Genomic DNA, 17,542 nt, shown 5'->3' on the forward strand with positions numbered 1-17,542 from the left:
TATCAACCTTCTAAGGTGTATGTATAAAAAATTAACGAAAAATTTAGATAGAATAACCAAATGAAATTGGATGTAAAGTGTTGACTGAATTGTTCAAATTGAAACTATAAAAATCAAAATACAATTTAAATTAAATTGTAAAAGTGAAAAGTATAGTTTATTCATGAATTCAACCTATAACCTTCAAATAAAACGGAGACATGCTCATTTTCTCTTATATTTTATTTTACAAAACATAGTCATGTATTGATCCAACAATCGTATTTTTTATTTTATTTTGTTGTATTAACACAATAAAATAAATATATTATAATTATTGAAACAGTCTAAAACAAATAATTCAAACCATTAAAACGAGACTTGTGATAAGTCTCATAGAATCTCAAGTTGTCTCAAATTTAATTTCAACTTAAAATAAACCTATCCCTACTAAGATTTTGTTTTAGCTCTCATTAGACTATCTCCAATCTAGACTCATATTTTTCATCAAATTTAAATTTGATAAAATTTGGTTAAAATGGTATTCCAACCATTTCACTAAATTGGTATTAAATGAAGGGAATCATACTTTTTTCATCAAATGAAGAGAGCATTTAATCTTTTATCAAATTTCGTAAGTAACTGTTGGTGGACAACCAGATTTGATGAAAATTTACACTAGGTCAGACGACTGACTAGATGATTGAGCGTACGACCGACCAAATTTGACATACCAAATCAAATTCTTTTTCAAATTTAATGAAAAAATTGAGTAAACGTTAGAGAATAGTTGAGCCAATTTTGATCATATTTTATTGGTGCAAGAAGAAAAACAAAGCTTTCGTTTGAGATGTGGGTTGATTTTTTGACTATTTTAACCTGAGGCTAAAAAGTCTCGTTTGGGATTAGTTTTTTTGTTTTTTTGAATTTTGTGAAAAAAAGAATGAAATAATTATGGTCTAAATGTGACATTTTGTCTTATTAACTTTTTAACCTATTTTATTTTTTTATGACTAAAATAGTCAAAAAAACTTATGCCAAACATAGCCAAAATTGGACTATCCTAGTTCTGGTTGCACCACAACATTTATTTATTTATTTTTTGAGATAAAATTACAAACACACCCTAAAGTTTGTTTATAAAATACTTTATAGTCAGAATTTTTTATTTTACAAAACTAATAGAAAATTTTTAGTTAATAAAATTAATTAAAAAAATAAAATTTTAATTACTCTCTTATAAGTAATAATAAAATTATTTAAATCATTACTCTTCCTAATATAATTAAAAATTATTAATTAATTTAATAATTTATTAATAAAACAAGTAATTTATTGTGCAATTATAAAGTTGAAAAAGGTAAGATATAATTTCAAAATCTCATAAATTAATTTATTTTAAACGAATCTAAAATGACGTATTGTTATTTAATTTTTTTTTTTGAGAAAGAATAATACTATGTGTACAATTAATATACTAATTAGTATATTAATTGATAATGTTACATAATTTAAGAGATTTTTAGTATTTATAATGTGATTAATAAATGAAGTCAATAATAATGTCACAACTAGTATTCATATACTAATTTGTATACTAAGGCCTCGTTTGACAAGTGATTTTTTTAGTCAAAAAGTTAAAAAGTTATTAAAAAAATCAAAAAGCCAACAACTCATATAAAAAAGTCAAAGATTATTTTTTCTCTCTACCTTTTGTATATCTTTTCGTAAAAAATCAAAAAATCATCCCGAATATATTAATTTTTTTTATATCATATTTTAACTAAAAAATCAAAAAGTTATTAAAAACAATTCTGGTAGCAAACGAGACCTAATTGTTATATACGTAGACCTTTTTGCGGGAGCGTGAAATTCGAATTTTGAAATCATCAATAGAGTCGGTTTAGAAAGCTTCCACATTCGATTACAGTAATTGAATCCTACGAGGATTCTAATAATTCATAGAATCCGGATCCTCGGCCGCCCTGCATCTCTATAAAAGGCATAACCCTATATCTCTATAAAAGGCATTCTAGGGTTTGTGTGCATGAGAGAGAGAGAGAGAGCGCTTCAAAGGACCCAAACCCATCTTGTGCTGCTTTGTGGGTTTGGTGTGTCCCCAATGGTGTTCAAGATATGGGACTAGGGTTTGTGAAAGAGAGATTCAAGTGTATTTGGCAACTAAAAGCATTGGGTAAGTTTTCTTCTTCAATTGTTCTGTGCTTTCAATCTATGAAGTCTGAATGTTGATCCCCCAACTAAGTTATTTATTTATTTATGTTTTTGTACTTCAATCGTATGTTCTTTTTGCATCCCTAACCATTATTCTAACTTTTTTGTGATTACTAATTTATTTATAAGAATTGAAGAGAAGCTATAAGCCTCCACAATGTTGGGTTTTTTCCACTAGTCACAATCTTGAATGGGGCCACATCCATTTACACATTGAAACCCAAAAAAAAAAAAAACACTATCTTGATGAGTAAGATATACTGTATTAATCTTTTATATACTGTAGATAGATAGTGGCGCTGGATGTGTGTTTATTTATTTATTTCTAATTATTTTACAACACATTGTTTACAAGAAACACTTACTATCTCCTTTCTCTCGCAAATAAAAATTAGGAAAATTGATGATTTATGGTGATTCAAACAAAAATTGGAGATGATTTATAAGGATTTATGTTAAAATTGATATATTTTTATTTGTTATTATTTGTGCTAAAATTACAAGAGTTACATCACTATTGTGCGTTGAGTTATTCTACATTGTTATATAATTTTGATTTGTTAATTAATTATTTGTAATGAAAATTTAAGTTTTTATGTTTAATATTTGCTCAAAAATATTTTTACCTTATTGTTGTTGATTATGAGAATAAAAAAAATTGAGATTTTAATTAATAGATGGTGCTACTTACTGTAGAGTACGAACATTTGACTTGAAGTACCCTAAACTATAGGGGTGGGGATGATTTGTCCATCTTACCCATCCCAAGTTGGGATTGCTTTTTAGACCCTTCTATTAAATGGGTTGGGCTTGTGATTGTTTCTTGTGACCTGGTTTGGCTTGGCTAGACTCTATTATTAATGTATATTATATAAATCATGAACATGTATTTTTTATTTGTATAATTTACTTAGTTTTATTATTGTTTAAAAATATGCATTTAAAATATATTTAGGCCTCGTTTGGCAACCTTCACTTTTAGCAAAAAAGTCAAAAAGTCACTATAAGTTGTCACATTACTCTCTCTATTTTTTTACACATCTTTTTGTGAAAAGTCAAAAAATTACTAAAATATCCTATTCCCAAACGAGGCCTTAATTTCATATTTAGGATATAATGGTTAAATATTAAGTTTTGTATCTATTCATTACAAATTTATTAATTTTTAATTTTATAATATTTGTTTTTAGTTAATATATATTAAATGGATTTGTTATTATAGTGCCATTCAAGGTTGGGGCTGGGAGAGGTTGAATGTTCAAAACTTGAGCAGGGCTTGGCTTGGGCACAAGAGTTTTTTGTGTATTTTTTAACTTGGGTCCAGTTTGGTGTTTGTTCACTCCCTCCCCAAATGCAACATCAATATTTGAATCTTGAGTTTGCTCAAGGGAAACTAAGCCTTGTAACAAAGATTGAATGCTCAAAACTTGAGCAGGGCTTGGCTTGGGCACAAGAGTTTTTTTTTTTGTATTTTTTAACTTGGGTCTAGTTTGGTGCTTGTCCGCTCCCTCCCCAAATGCAACATCAATATTTGAATCTTGAGTTTGCTCAAGGGTAACTAAGCCTTGAAACAAATCTACCTTCTCTGATCACTCGGTACTTTTGGCATTTTTCCTTCTCCCCTACATTTCTACTAGGGGTGCACAAAATTCTTAAAAAACTTGAAAATCGAATCAACTTGACATTTATGGATTGCTTTGTTTTGATTTTTTCAATATATGGATTTGATTTTTGGTCTTAAAATCATTAATCTGATAGGATTGAGTTTGGTGTTGGTTTAGGTACCTAAATCGAACCAACCTGAGACCTGAACATATATGTTTGGGAAGAGTTTTTTTTGTTTGTTTTTTTAAATAGGTTAAAAAACCAAAAAAAAAACAAATCCAGACAAAATATCACATCAAACTCACAATTATTTCACTTTTTCTCTCACAAACATCACATCTAACTACAAAAAAATTCAACTATTTTCCCAAACACAAAAAAAATTTTCTCCAAAAATAATCAAAACTAAAAAATCCTACTAAAATAACAACTTCCCAAACACCCACATTGTATAAAATTCTATTGATGTTCACATATCTTCATGTGATTGGTTTATTGCAAATACAAAGGTGGACTTGATTGCACTTGATCATTTCATATATGATAAAAGCTCAAGCTCCTTAAAATTCATTCATTACCTTCATCCAAACAACTCATTTACGTAAACTAGATAATCTATTCACATTTTTTTCACATTGGCTCATTAACAGTTAACATAACATGAGTATTCAGAGGTAGCTCAAACTTACTTAAGGCCATAGGCAAAAAATTTAAGTTAGATCATTTATAAATTTACATTGTAATTCTTTATTTCAAAATTACAAGTTTTACTAATTGATAGAGAAAAGTACAATTTAATTTTTTGGTAAATTTCACTTTACCCCCTTATGATTTGGTCAATGTGCGGATTACCGCCCTGTCATTTGGAAATAACTACATAACGATAATCCCCATGTGGCTTGTAGACTAAAGCGCATTGTTAGCTTTTTTGTCTAACATAACGGGACGTGAGAACCACTGACCTATGTGGAGAGGAGGTTCATTTTCAAGATGGAAATACCCCTTACACAACTTCAAATTTATTAGAAATGCCATTCTTTTTCCTTTCTTTTGACCGTTTCTCTCTATGCTTCATGTTCTCCATAGCCATCAATACCTCCTATACTTGTTGGAAAACATTAGAATAACCCTTTGGCCCATATAAATGCCCCTGTTGGGTTGTAAAATGAGCTCACATCGTTGAATATTATCATCCACAACCCCCGTTTCTTTCTCTACGGTTATAAAAGTAATTCTAATTTTTTTTTTGATAAATAATAGAAGTAATTCTAATTTAATTATGATAATAGTTATACATATATATAAATGGCTATCATGGGTTAAAATGTGATGTTGAACTTATTGTAATTATTCATATATATACACATACATAGCTATTGCTCATATTTTGTTTGTTTGTTTTTTATATTTTTTTATAGCAAAGAATAGTTAAACTAGTTGTTGAACACTTTGCTCTAAGTCAAAATTAAATATAAAAATAAATAAATATTACAATGGGTGCAAGCAAGGTTGTTAAAATTGGGATTCTAGGTAGGATCGGTGAGAGGGTCTCGTGGATCGGATCGAGGATTGTAAGATCATACTTTCTATTAAAATAAGGTAAGAATACAAATTAGAATTATATATATTGAAAAGAAGGTAAAAAATTACAAAATCAACAATCCTATGTACAATCCTACACTATCCTACTTGCGATCTTGTTATAACAGTGATACTACAACGATCTAGATCGTTTTAGCAATGAATCGTGATTCTAATAACCATAGGTTTGTGATAAGATCATTCGAAACTCATGATTTGATAGTGTTTGTTGTGGGAATGGGTTGCATCAGGTGGAGGTTGGCAACCATGGAAAACAAAGACTTTAAATTAAAAAGTAAAATAAAATAAAATTTGTAGTCAGTGCAAATTTTTGATTAGGTTGTTGGGAAGTTGTGATTGGGTGGTAGTGGTCGTTTGGTGAGAATAGGTTGTGTGGAGTAAGGGTTTGTAGCCATGGGAGGAAGAGGGGAGTACATATATATATGTTTGTATAGGTTTAATTTTGAAGAAAGGAGGAAGAAGAGGGCATAAAGGTCAATTCATATGTTTTGTTAATAGAAGTTAGTGTACATTTTAGTCCACATACTCACTGGGGTTATGTGGTTATTTCTACATGACAGGGTGGTGATTTGCAAATTGACCAAACCACATTAGACTGGTCCCAACTTTGCATATCAGCATTTCGATCGTCAACCCGGGTTACTTTGATTGACCTGACCGGTCCCATAATGGACTCAAGCCAGCTGGCTCCCAACTAGCCCTGCTTGGTCACTCAACCGAACCGTTTGCAGAATGGGTGCGAGCCCACCAAGCTCTTGACGATCCATTCTTGATTGGTCAACTAGGCCAACATACTGGGCCACAACTTAGGTCCATTGCGGGACTTAGGCACAACCCGACAGCTCAACGACCCATGTCTGCCCAGTCATAATTGCTCCCACAATAATATTTTTATATTAAATTAGAGCAACCCAAACTTTTTTAGATAAACTAGGCTTGTGCTTGGACAAGCAAGATTGAGTTTTGTCCTAGTTTATATAAAAATAATATGATAATGGCATTATAAAAATATATACTACTTTAATATGATTTTTTTGTTTAAAATGGTATATTCAAGACTTACTATATTATTCTGTATTGGTTTTATGTATAATTTTTTAATATGTATATAAATTACTCTTTTTAAATATTTGGTCATAAGAAACATATAATATTATCTTTTCAGATATGAATTGTCACAGTTGTATTGAGTTTGTGAGTTTAAGTCTCGTGTAGTGTTGAGGTTAGAGTAGGTCTTTCTAAGTTAGAGTAGGTCTTTCTCTTGATGTAACAATAATAATTGTCATTAGCAAAAATAATTTGTATGAAAATAATTTTTGAAAATAACTTTTATGATTTTTTTTTTAATTTAAAAAAGTACACAAGTTCAAAAATTATGTAACGCCTGCCTTTTCTTTTTCGTTCCTCCCTAATCTTTTCAAATGTTCTCATACTTCTGCACTGCATGGTGGCTGTTAGCAGTAGCAAACACTATCACATTTCAATGTGAATAAGGTGATTCAAGTAAAATTCGCTTATGTTTTCCTTTGCTTTTGTTTCCAAAAATGAAACACCCTTCTCAAGTAAGCCAAATAGTTCTTATTTAAGCCTTAATATTGAGTTAATTTCTTCTCTTGAATACTTTGCTTTCCTCTTAGTTTTTACATTACTTGTTCTTATAGTATTATCTATCGCTGCTTTTCTTTTAGTGAGTAGAGTTTATTTTTCCTTTATTTTTTTCTGCGTTAATCTGCATATGGATTTATCTTTCTTGTGGTTCTGGGAATACGTATAAGATGTAAATGTATATTTCTGATTCATTGTGTTTGTTTTCCATAGTTCTTGGGTAATTGTGTGTTTGTGTGTCCTCTCTTTATTAATTCTAGCTGCATTTGTGGGTTAAAGTAAACATATACAAGTGTTGTGTTTTCGGTTCAATTGTTGAAATAATGTAACGTGATAGTGATTTTTTTTTTGGTGTTTTTTCTTAGTTCTTGGATAATTGCCCTTGTGTATTTGGGTGAATTTCATCGAAGTTAAAATGCCAACAATGAGTTTGTTAACCGATCTTTCTAGTCTTCCCCCAAAAAGACAATTTGACCATAGTGGATGTCAGTATTGGGGTTTCCCCCCGAATTTCAAGCGTCCAAAGTTTGATGCGATCCGTGATTTTCCCAAACATTTTGGTGCTACTGGAAATTCTAAAATTGGGGAAGAGTGGGTTGTATCTGTCGAGCCATCAGAAATTTCAGTAACAAGTGATATGAAATCTGAGTCTACCGAGCCAATGGTGTCATCACATGATAATGTCGAAGAACTGCCAACAATGAATTTGTTGCCTGATGAAAGGCCTTTTTCTAAGCTGCCCGGGAAAATACTATTTGATCTTGGTGGGTGTCAGCGTAGAGGTTTTCCACCGAACTTCAAGCGCCCAAAGGTTGATGCGATCCGTGATAGTCCAAGACATTGTTGTGTGCTTACCCATCAAATCACTGAAAAACCAAGTGAATGCATCTCAGTTGTGGCAACCACTGGAGACTCAAAAGTTGGGGAAGAGGGTGCTGTTGTACCTGTCAAGCCTTCAGGAATTTCAAAACCAAGTGATGTGAAATCTGAGTCCACTACAGCAGCGGTTGCTGGTGAAAAGGTGGTGTTAAAAACCCCAGATGACTCTAAATTGACCAATGTAACAGAAAATCTTGCTGAAGCTAAATCAATTGATACTTTGGATATTTTAAAATTATTGTCTCTACCTCGGCCACTTGTTCGAAAATATCCTTTCCTAAAGATCCGGAAAGGGATTCCCGTCTATCGTACATATCCTCCAGGTTGTCGAATGCTGAATCATGCTTCCAAATCTAAGATTTTGGTGAATAAGTCTGGTGTGGAACACAGGCCACTGGTGGAGACAACAACTGTTGGGAAACAATTCGAAGTGCAAATTCTAGATGTGCATGGTCTTGAGAGGAATCTAGAAGTGAATGCTTTAAAAGAAATGGCAGACAAAGTTCAAGCCAAATCTACAGAGATTATTGGCAGTGAAAGTTGCAAACAAATCCAAAGCAGAACATCTTCTGAATTTAAAGTGAAACAAGATAATAAAGTGGAAACCGGCAATGTATCTCCTTCAGAGATTATTTTGTTGCCTCCAGATTCTATGTGCCAGACTGTCAATACCAAAATCAAAGAGGACAATGGTTTGGTTGGAAGAATGGGGAAGGAACTTGAAGAATACTGTGAGGACACGGATGTTAAGGATGGAAGTGATATGGTCATATGGTCACAAGCAGCACAACATTTTGATCTGAAGCCTCTTTCTTGTGATTGGGCAATTGCTAAACAGGAAGGAGAATGGGTCTTTAATTGTGAACCTCTTGAAGCTACATGCGGATACAAAATTCAGAACCATGAGGTTTATGATGCAGGTGAATCTAATTATGTTTTATTGCAGAATCAGGATATAGCAGAAGCTTACAAACAGGATTATACAAAGGAGAACTCTCTCTTTCTCAGTGAAGAATCTGCTAATCAATATGAGGACACACCATTTGGTGATAAAGAAAACCATAAACATATTGTGGCCAAAGAATCAAATGTTCTTAGCATAGTTCCATTTGATGACATCCAAGCAATTGATAGTCAGAATAAGGTAAGGGAGGCACTGGATCTGTTTGATGAGATATTTACAAAGATCTTGGAAGCACAGTCAAAGGAAAAAGGAAATGCTGCCAAGCAGATTCATGTGGAAGCAGCAAATCTTCTTAAAAAGCAGCAAAAGTGGGTTAATACTGAACGGTTATTAGGACCTGTCCCCGGTGTTGAAGTTGGTCATAAGTTTCGATTTAGGGCTGAACTTCTTGTTATCGGGCTTCATCATCAGTTTCAGTCAGGTATAGATTACATGAAGAAAGATGGGAAAATTTTTGCCACAAGCATTGTTGCCTCTGGTCGTTATGCCAATGATGTAGGGTCTCCTGATGTTCTGAAGTATTGTGGCCAAGGTGGAAATCCAACGTCTGGATGTAAGGAGCCTAAAGATCAAAAACTTGAACGAGGTAACCTTGCCTTGAAAAATAGTATGGATGCAGGAACACCGGTAAGGGTTATCCGTGGTCGCCAAAATTTGAAATCTTCTAATATTCTTGGTAGATACGTCTATGATGGGCTGTATATTGTGGCTAGTTGTAAGCAAGAAAGAGGGGAATATGGCAAATTGGTTTTTATGTTTCATTTGAATAGAATACCTGGGCAACCGAAACTGACTCCAGAAATACTTAGCATGTCAGCAAAGTCTAAAGTACGCAAGTTACCTAGTGGGGTTGATGATATTTCTCAAGGGAAAGAGAAGATGCCCATTCATGTAGTCAACACCATGGATGATGAGAAACCTCCACCATTCGTTTACATTACCAATATGATATATCCCGAGTGGTATAACCGTGCTATTCGCACTGGTTGTGATTGCAAAAATGGATGCTCATATTCTAAGAAATGTCTTTGCACCATCAAGAATGGAGGTGACAATCCATTCAATTGTAATGGCGCTATCGTTGAGCTAAAGCCTCTTGTTTATGAGTGTGGTCCATCTTGCAAATGCTCTTCTTTTTGCAAGAATAGAGTTAGCCAACATGGTATCCGATATCAATTAGAAGTTTTCAAGACTAAATCACGGGGATGGGGTGTTCGATCTCGCAATTACATTTCGTCTGGAAATTTTATTTGTGAATATGTCGGAGAGTTGCTCCACGACAAAGAAGCAGAGCAAAGAGGTGATAATGATGATTATTTATTTGATATAGGACATGGAAATGATGATAAGTTTCCCCAAGATGAAGCTTTGGATGATGACGGCTTTACTATTGATGCAATGCATTTTGGGAATGTGGGAAGGTTCATCAACCATAGTTGCTCTCCGAACCTTTGCGCCCAAAACGTCCTTTATGATCATGATGACAAGCGTATGCCTCACATAATGTTCTTTGCTACTAGAGGCATATTTCCTTTACAAGAGTTGACTTACGATTACAACTATAAGTTGGATCAAGTTCGTGATGTCAATGGCAATATAAAGAAGAAGAATTGTTATTGTGGTTCTCTCGAGTGTTGTGGGAGGATGTATTGATGAAGAATCTCGTATGCTAGTCTAGCTTGATCTTTAAGAATGCAAAACTGTCATTTTTTCACTATTTGCTTTAATTTTTGTCTAGTGCATTTTATGAGTTATTTTATTAGATTTGATGAGCATATAGCCCTTGATAGGGTAGAATGATGAAAAAGAATTCATGTAGCTGACGTCACTTGAGTGGCGTCAAAAGGCTTAGTTTGGTTGTATTTTATTGCATTTGATGGTTTTATATTGCTTTCCATGTTTAATGTTGTATACGTTTTGAAAGTTTTGAAGGTGGTAAGGTAAATAGGACAGAAAAAAGAAGCATTGAGTGCTTCATTCTTATTGTTTACTAATTGTTGTAGATTGTTCTTTTGTTTATTATTGTTATTATGTTTTTAAGTTTCCCTAGAGATTCCGAGGTTTGTGATTTACGCAATAAACAAATATAAGTTAGTAAATGAAGGTATTAAAACCAACTGAGCTAGCTTAATTGGCCATTCTTTTACTCTCCTATATCCAAGTGAAGTGGTTAGGGGGTCAATTCTTACCCCGGACAAATGTTGATTATTTCTACATCATTATGAGGGTTGTATTGAGTTTATTTCTACCCATTACGGGATATGCTATTTGTTGTGATGATTGTTGGGTTTGTAGATGTGCCTTGTTGGACTTTAATTCTCTCGTTCGATGCAATTCTCATATATTTGTAATTGATCTCCTTGTTGAAATCCCTCAACAAGCTATTTGAATCTCTTCGAAGAGTACAATAAAGTCTAGAAGGTAATTAAAACCACTCTTGTAGTGATTTTGGGTATAATAAATACAAAAGAGCATTAAATGCTCATTTGACCGTTTTACCCTCTGCTTGCAGGAATAAGGTTGCATACATCAATCCTTCTCCAGACTCTGCTTAAGCGGGATTTTTGTGCATTGAGTACACCCTTTTAGAGGTGTTGACACTATCTGTAACAACCTCGTCCCACATTGGAAGTTTGCATGGGTGATCTTGGGCATATAAAACACTACTAACTTGCTAATAAGTAAGTTGGACTTAAGCTTTTGGGTCATGTTGATAGACCCACAGGTTAGTAGTGGAGTTTGATAAGTGGGGGAGTTTGTGATTATAGACCCTTGCGTCAATTTATAAGTGGTGGAGTTTGATAAGTGGAGTTTGTCCGTCCTGCATCAAAAGTTTGCATGGGTGATCATAAATGGGGGAGTTTGTAACAAGCCCGTCCCACATCGGAAGTTTACATAGGTGATCTTGGGTATCTAAAACACCACTAACTTACTACTAAGTAACTTAGACTTAAGCTTTTGGGTCATGGTTATAGACCCACAAGTTACTTGCCCCAACAAGTAGTGGGGCATTATGCTATCTTTGAAGGTGTCGACACTTTGTCTGGTTGAATTTTCATGACTTTGGATTATGGTGTCGACATTTACTTTTTTTTCCTTTTAAAGTAAGGTGGCTACTGGAACCATGTGTCGACACTACAACTTAAAGGTGTGGACACTTCTTCAAGGTTGATATCATCTCGAGGTTTTGGAATACGGTGTCAACACTTTTAGGCTTTGATGTGGATACTATCATGATATTCAAGAGGAAATCCGAGGTTACATCCAACAATATAAATTATCAAAGGTTCAAAGATAAAATCTTCAAACTTGGAAGAGTAAATAACTTGGAATTCATTATACTAGGGAAGTTTTTAGATAAGAAGAGACTTCCCTTAAGTTTCCATTTGTCATTCATCAAATCAATCACGGAAACCTTGGGGCGGGGACAGATGTAGGATTTTAACTTTGAGGGGGTGAACGTATAGATAAGAAAAAATTATCTAATGAACGTTTGGAATGCAATATCTATTTCTATCAACACAAGATATAAAAAATATCACAAAATGAATCATTAGAAATTTTTATTTAATGTATATAATTATAGAAATATGATCAATAGAATATGTGACTAGATAACTTATTATAAAATCATTCCATATCATGTTTTTACCAACACTTGGCACAATTTAGAAATTGTTGACAACTTTTAAAATTAGGGATGTTTAAGGATATATCAATCCCAGAGGTTAGCAATTGAAATTTTAAATGTAATTTTTTTACTTTATGAAGTCATTGGGGCAAGGTTTATTTATAAGTCTGCAAAAATTTTCAATTTTGAAAGACTTATAACTATCCTTAGTATTTGAAACAAAGCTAAGAAAGGGACTCCATCACATTCTCCTTAGTTCAATTCTTACGAGTAACTTCAATTCTTAATATATTAAAGAAGGAAAGAGATAATCGAAACAGAGAGACAATGAGCAGAGGGAGAAAGGAAGCAAAGAAGAAATTTTGAAATAAATATGGAAAAGGTGAAGAAGAAACCAAAAATGCAGATCGAGTTGAAGAGAAAACCAAAACAACAAAAAAAAAAAAGAAAAAATGAAACAAATGAAGAATAAGAAGAGACATGGGAGAACTGAAACACATAAGAACAATAAAAGATAGAAAGAAACACATGTAGAGTGGAAGTGTGGGGATTACAACTCGAAAATGCGAATTGAGTTGAAGATCCAAGTTGATGGAAGTCGTTTCACCAACCTTTAGTTCTTCAAATGTTCTCTCTAAATGATTTTCTTCAAATGGCTAACTATGGATTTTCGACTACCGATATGAGAATATCTTAGGGAGGCGAGTATTAAATTTTTCAAAAAAAATTTGGGTTGGTGAACCTATATAATTTAGGCATATTCTTAACTAATAGTCTAATACTACTGTATTGAAGGACTTTTTACAAAACAATGAAGTACTAGTCGCCCCTGCCAGCCCCTCCTTGGTCCATTCCTACTTGGGGCTAACATAACTATGATTGAGAAGTGAATAGTGTGTATAGTGTAGGGAGGCATAGAAGGAATTGTATTTGGCAGAAAAATCTCTATGGAAGTCCTAATGGGTAGTGAAAGAGATTGAAGCGTATGAGAGAGCCATTGAAATGACTAAATGGAGGGAGATGTCTCTATTGACGTGTAATGAAAGCCATTTGTGTTTATAGTCTCCCAATGTTCAAAGATTTTAACATGCTTGATTGAGCTTTGTGGGGGCCGAATATTGAGAGTCGTAGAGATGCCGAATAGTCGAACTTGGAGTCGAAATATATAGCACTCGGCGCTGTCTCGCACGCTCGAATTCTATCCTATTCGGCCAAATAGCCGGTCGAGCGAGGGGCCGAGTGAAAAGTGGTTTGCTACAATTGAAGTCGAATGGCGAATTGAAAGTGGACCCAATCCCGAGGCCCAAGAAAGAAAAGATATAAATAGAAGAACATCAGCCAGGAAGAGGTATGTGAGAACCATTACACTTTACTTAAAATACAAGTAATTCAGAGAGTAGAGACTGACTTGCCCGTCGGAGTGCTAATTCCGGCACCCCCAATCGGAGTGTTAATTCTTTTTCAAATGACTAGTTGAGGATCACTAGCGTACCCCAAGGATCTGAAGAGTATTTTCAAACCACTTCTCCACAATTGGCGCCGTCTGTGGGAATACTCAAATGCATCCATGACGGGCGTAACAGAAGACCCTCCGATAGTCACTGATGAAACCACGCAGAGAGACGACCTCACTCTAGCAAACATGCTTGGACCGGAGACTATCCCCGCAAGACGCGCTTTGAACTTCGCTTCACCCTCGACTTCAGAGCATGAGGCAATGCAAGCGATCTTGGAACAAGCGAAGCAAAACGAACAGAGGTTGGAGAACATGATCACTGAGAATGAACGTCTCCGTCAGGACTTGGCCTTAGAAGTGGCAAAGTCCAAACAAGTTGTATGCCAAGATCCGGAAGGACCTTTGAGGGCAGGTGGTCGACGACCTCGAGCCCGACAACAAGACACTGATAGCGACTCCGACTTATTATCCCCGGAGCCCAAGAAGAAGGGACGACCCGAGACTTCCAGTTCCTCTGAAGAAAGTCCACGTATAAGGCATAAGCGCAGAAGAAACAGTTCAGATGAGGAAGACTAGCATAATCCCTTTGTGCGACGAATCGCAAGGGCGGTTCTGCTCAAAAAGTTCAAAGCTCCGTCGTTCACTCTCTATGATGGAAAATCAGATCCCACCGATCACATTTGTCACTACAAGCAAGCCATGACATTGCATGCAGACGACGAGGCCCTCATGTGTCGTATATTTCCTAGCAATTTGGGACCATTCGCTATCAGGTGGTATTATAAACTGGAGCCGGCTTCGATCAAAAGCTTCCATCAATTACAGAAATCCTTCAGGGCCAGATTCATCACCAACGAGGTCCAGCCAAAACAAGCCGACTCTCTCTGGGCAATGCAGATCCAACCATCTTGTTGATGACGCATGCAACGACTCCATGGCTATCATCGCCTTCAAAATGGGTTTGCATCTTGACAGTGCTTTCCGCAGTTCCTTGACTAGAAGACCCCTCAAAACAGTCTGGTCGTTGATGAAGAAAGTTGAGGAATACTGCAAAGTGGAGGATGACGCCTTGCGAGTTAAATCCGAAAACGCGGCCAACAAGTCGGCCTCTTCTGAAATTTGCTCAGCCAATAAATTCTGTACCACCTCAGAGCCCCGAGCCACGGCATTGGGCTAAACGAGACAAGAGACGGGATTCTCGCTGATCAAGCGACCAATGCTCCCACTGAGCAAATGAACAACTGCAAGTTGATAGCAGGCGCACGAGGCTCGCCGGCAAGAAATATATGGAGTTGACAGAGCTGATTAGCGCGGTCATGTCCAAAATCCAACACCTTCCGTTCTTCAAATGGCCGTCCAAAATGGTGGGATCTCCCAGCACGAAAAGGCGGGATAGACGGTGTGAGTATCACAAGGACCATGGCCATGATATTGAGAGTTGTTATGCATTGAAGGATCACTTGGAGGAATTGGTACAAAATGGTCGGCTACAACAGTACGTCCGAAAAGGCAACTCAACCAAAGCAATAGCCTTAAGACAGGATTACCCTCAACTCGGCGTGATCCATATGATATACAGCTTGCCAATGTCATCCGTGGTGCATATGATTTAGTCAAATCTCGACCCTCAAAGTCAATTCACTCTGGCTAAATGGCCCTATGAAGCTGCAAGCATTGTTTTTGATGATTCAGATTTGGCCGGAGTGACACTTCCCCACATCGATCCCTTGGTAATTGAGTTACGCGTAAACCGATTCACAGTTGAGCGCGTACTCATTGATCTGAGGAGCACATCGGAGGTTATGTACTACAAGACATTCACAAACTCGACTTCTTCGAATCGGATCTCTCTCCAGCCCCTTATCCATTATTCGGCTTCAACGCCAATCCAGAGTACCCGTTAGGGAAAATCACACTACCCGTTCGAGCAGGCTCCTGAACAGTGGATGTGGAATTCTTGGTTGTTAAGCTGCCATCGCTGTACAATCTCATCATGGGGCAATCTTGGTTGCATGTTATGCAGGCCGTGCCAAGCACCTATCATCAGCTGCTACGCTTCTCGACAGAATGCGGCATTGAGCAAATTCGTGGCTTTCAGAAATCGGTACAAGCATGTTATCTCCTTGCTCAAAAGACACCAAAGGAGTTGCAAGTGAACTCTATTGAGGTAACAGATCGGGAGAGCCTCGACGATGTTGGACGTCTCCCAAATGAAAAGGCCACAGAAGACCTAGATCGAGTTGAAATCAACGGTAACCCAGACAGGTTTTTCATGGTCGGCGCCTCCCTTAATCAAGCCGACAGACAGCAGCTAATTTCCTTCCTGCTTGGCAACCTTGATGTATTTGGGTGGACTCTATATGAGATGCCGGGTGTAGATCCGTCTGTTTCGCAACACCGTTTAAATGTTGACCCTAAATGCAAGCCGATCATTCAGAAAAGCCGGCGATCAGCCGCAGAGCACACTGTCGCAGTTGTTGAAGAGGTTGATCGGTTGCTTGACGCCGGGGCAATCAGGGAAGTGACTTACCCTACATGGCTCTCTAATACTGTGGTTGTGAAGAAGAAAAATGGGACCTGGCGAGTCTGCGTGGATTTCATGGACCTAAACAAAGCCTGCCCCAAAGATTGTTTTTCTTTCCCCAGGATAGACCAACTGGTAGATGCTATAGCACGTCATCAGCGTATGAGCTTCCTCGATGCCTACAGAGGCTACCATCAAATTGCCATGCATCCGGAGGACCAAGACAAAACTGCATTCCTCATCCCAAGAGGAACCTATTGCTATAAGGTTATGCCTTTTGGGCTGAAGAATGCAGGGGCAACTTACTAGAGACTAGTCACCACCATATTCAAGGAGCAACTCGGCCACACTATGGAAGTGTACATTGACGACATGGTGGTCAAATCCAAGGAAAAGCTGAATCATATAGCCGATTTGGAGGAGACATTCAGCATTCTATGCAAATATGGAATAAAGCTGAACGCTTCCAAATGTGCGTTTGGGATCGGCTCTAGCAAATTCTTGGGTTACATTGTCAACCACCGAGGAATCAAAGCCAATCCAAGGCAAATCACAGCAATCCTGGAACTCGGCTCCCCTCGATCGGCCAAGGAGGTTCAGAAGTTAATGGGGATGGCTGCCGCACTTAACAGGTTCATCAGTCGTTCCACGGACCGCTGCTGACAATTCTTTCATACACTACGGCAGGGCAAGGCTTTTGAATGGTCCGCCGAGTGCGAAATCGCTTTCGACGGCCTCAAAACCTATCTCCAATCAGTTCCACTCTTGACAACACCTTCGGCAGGTGACCCGCTCATTTTGTATCTAGTAGTTTTTGATCGGGCCGTCAGCGCCGTACTGATAAAGGAAGAGCTGGGGGAGTCGGCCAGTATATTATGTGAGCAAGGCAATGGTCGACACCGAAACACGCTACCTTCCGTTGGAAAAACTCATCCTTACCCTAGTCATGGCGGCAAGAAAACTGATGCATTACTTCTAAGGGCATAGCATCGGGGTGCTAACAGATTACCCCTTCCGATCAGTACTACGCAATGCGGAAGCATCAGGACGCGTTTCAAAGTGGGC

At 36.6% G+C, this 17,542-nt stretch overlaps 1 protein-coding gene across 6 annotated transcripts in view; it reads left to right on the plus strand.

Moving 5' to 3' along the window:
• The first annotated feature begins 1,982 nt into the window (after nt 1-1,982).
• The window catches only part of LOC114304388 (uncharacterized), a 28,792-nt gene continuing 13,232 nt past the window's right edge, over nt 1,983-17,542 (plus strand). For 3 of the 6 annotated variants that reach the window (XR_014335632.1, XR_014335639.1, XR_014335650.1), the window contains exon 1: nt 1,989-2,173. Coding sequence is in view for 1 of the 6 variants with exons in the window: in XM_028249551.2 (XP_028105352.2) it covers nt 7,439-10,519 (3,081 nt within the window). In the remaining 5 variants the exon portion in view is untranslated. Of the gene's footprint in view, nt 2,174-7,388; nt 10,858-17,542 lie in introns of those variants that run through there. The other 3 variants (XR_014335624.1, XR_003644037.2, XM_028249551.2) reach the window with 2 other exon arrangements.

The sequence above is a fragment of the Camellia sinensis genome, chromosome 1 (assembly GCF_055761805.1).
Source record: "Camellia sinensis isolate YWXY chromosome 1, ASM5576180v1, whole genome shotgun sequence".
NCBI classification, from domain to species: domain Eukaryota; kingdom Viridiplantae; phylum Streptophyta; class Magnoliopsida; order Ericales; family Theaceae; genus Camellia; species Camellia sinensis.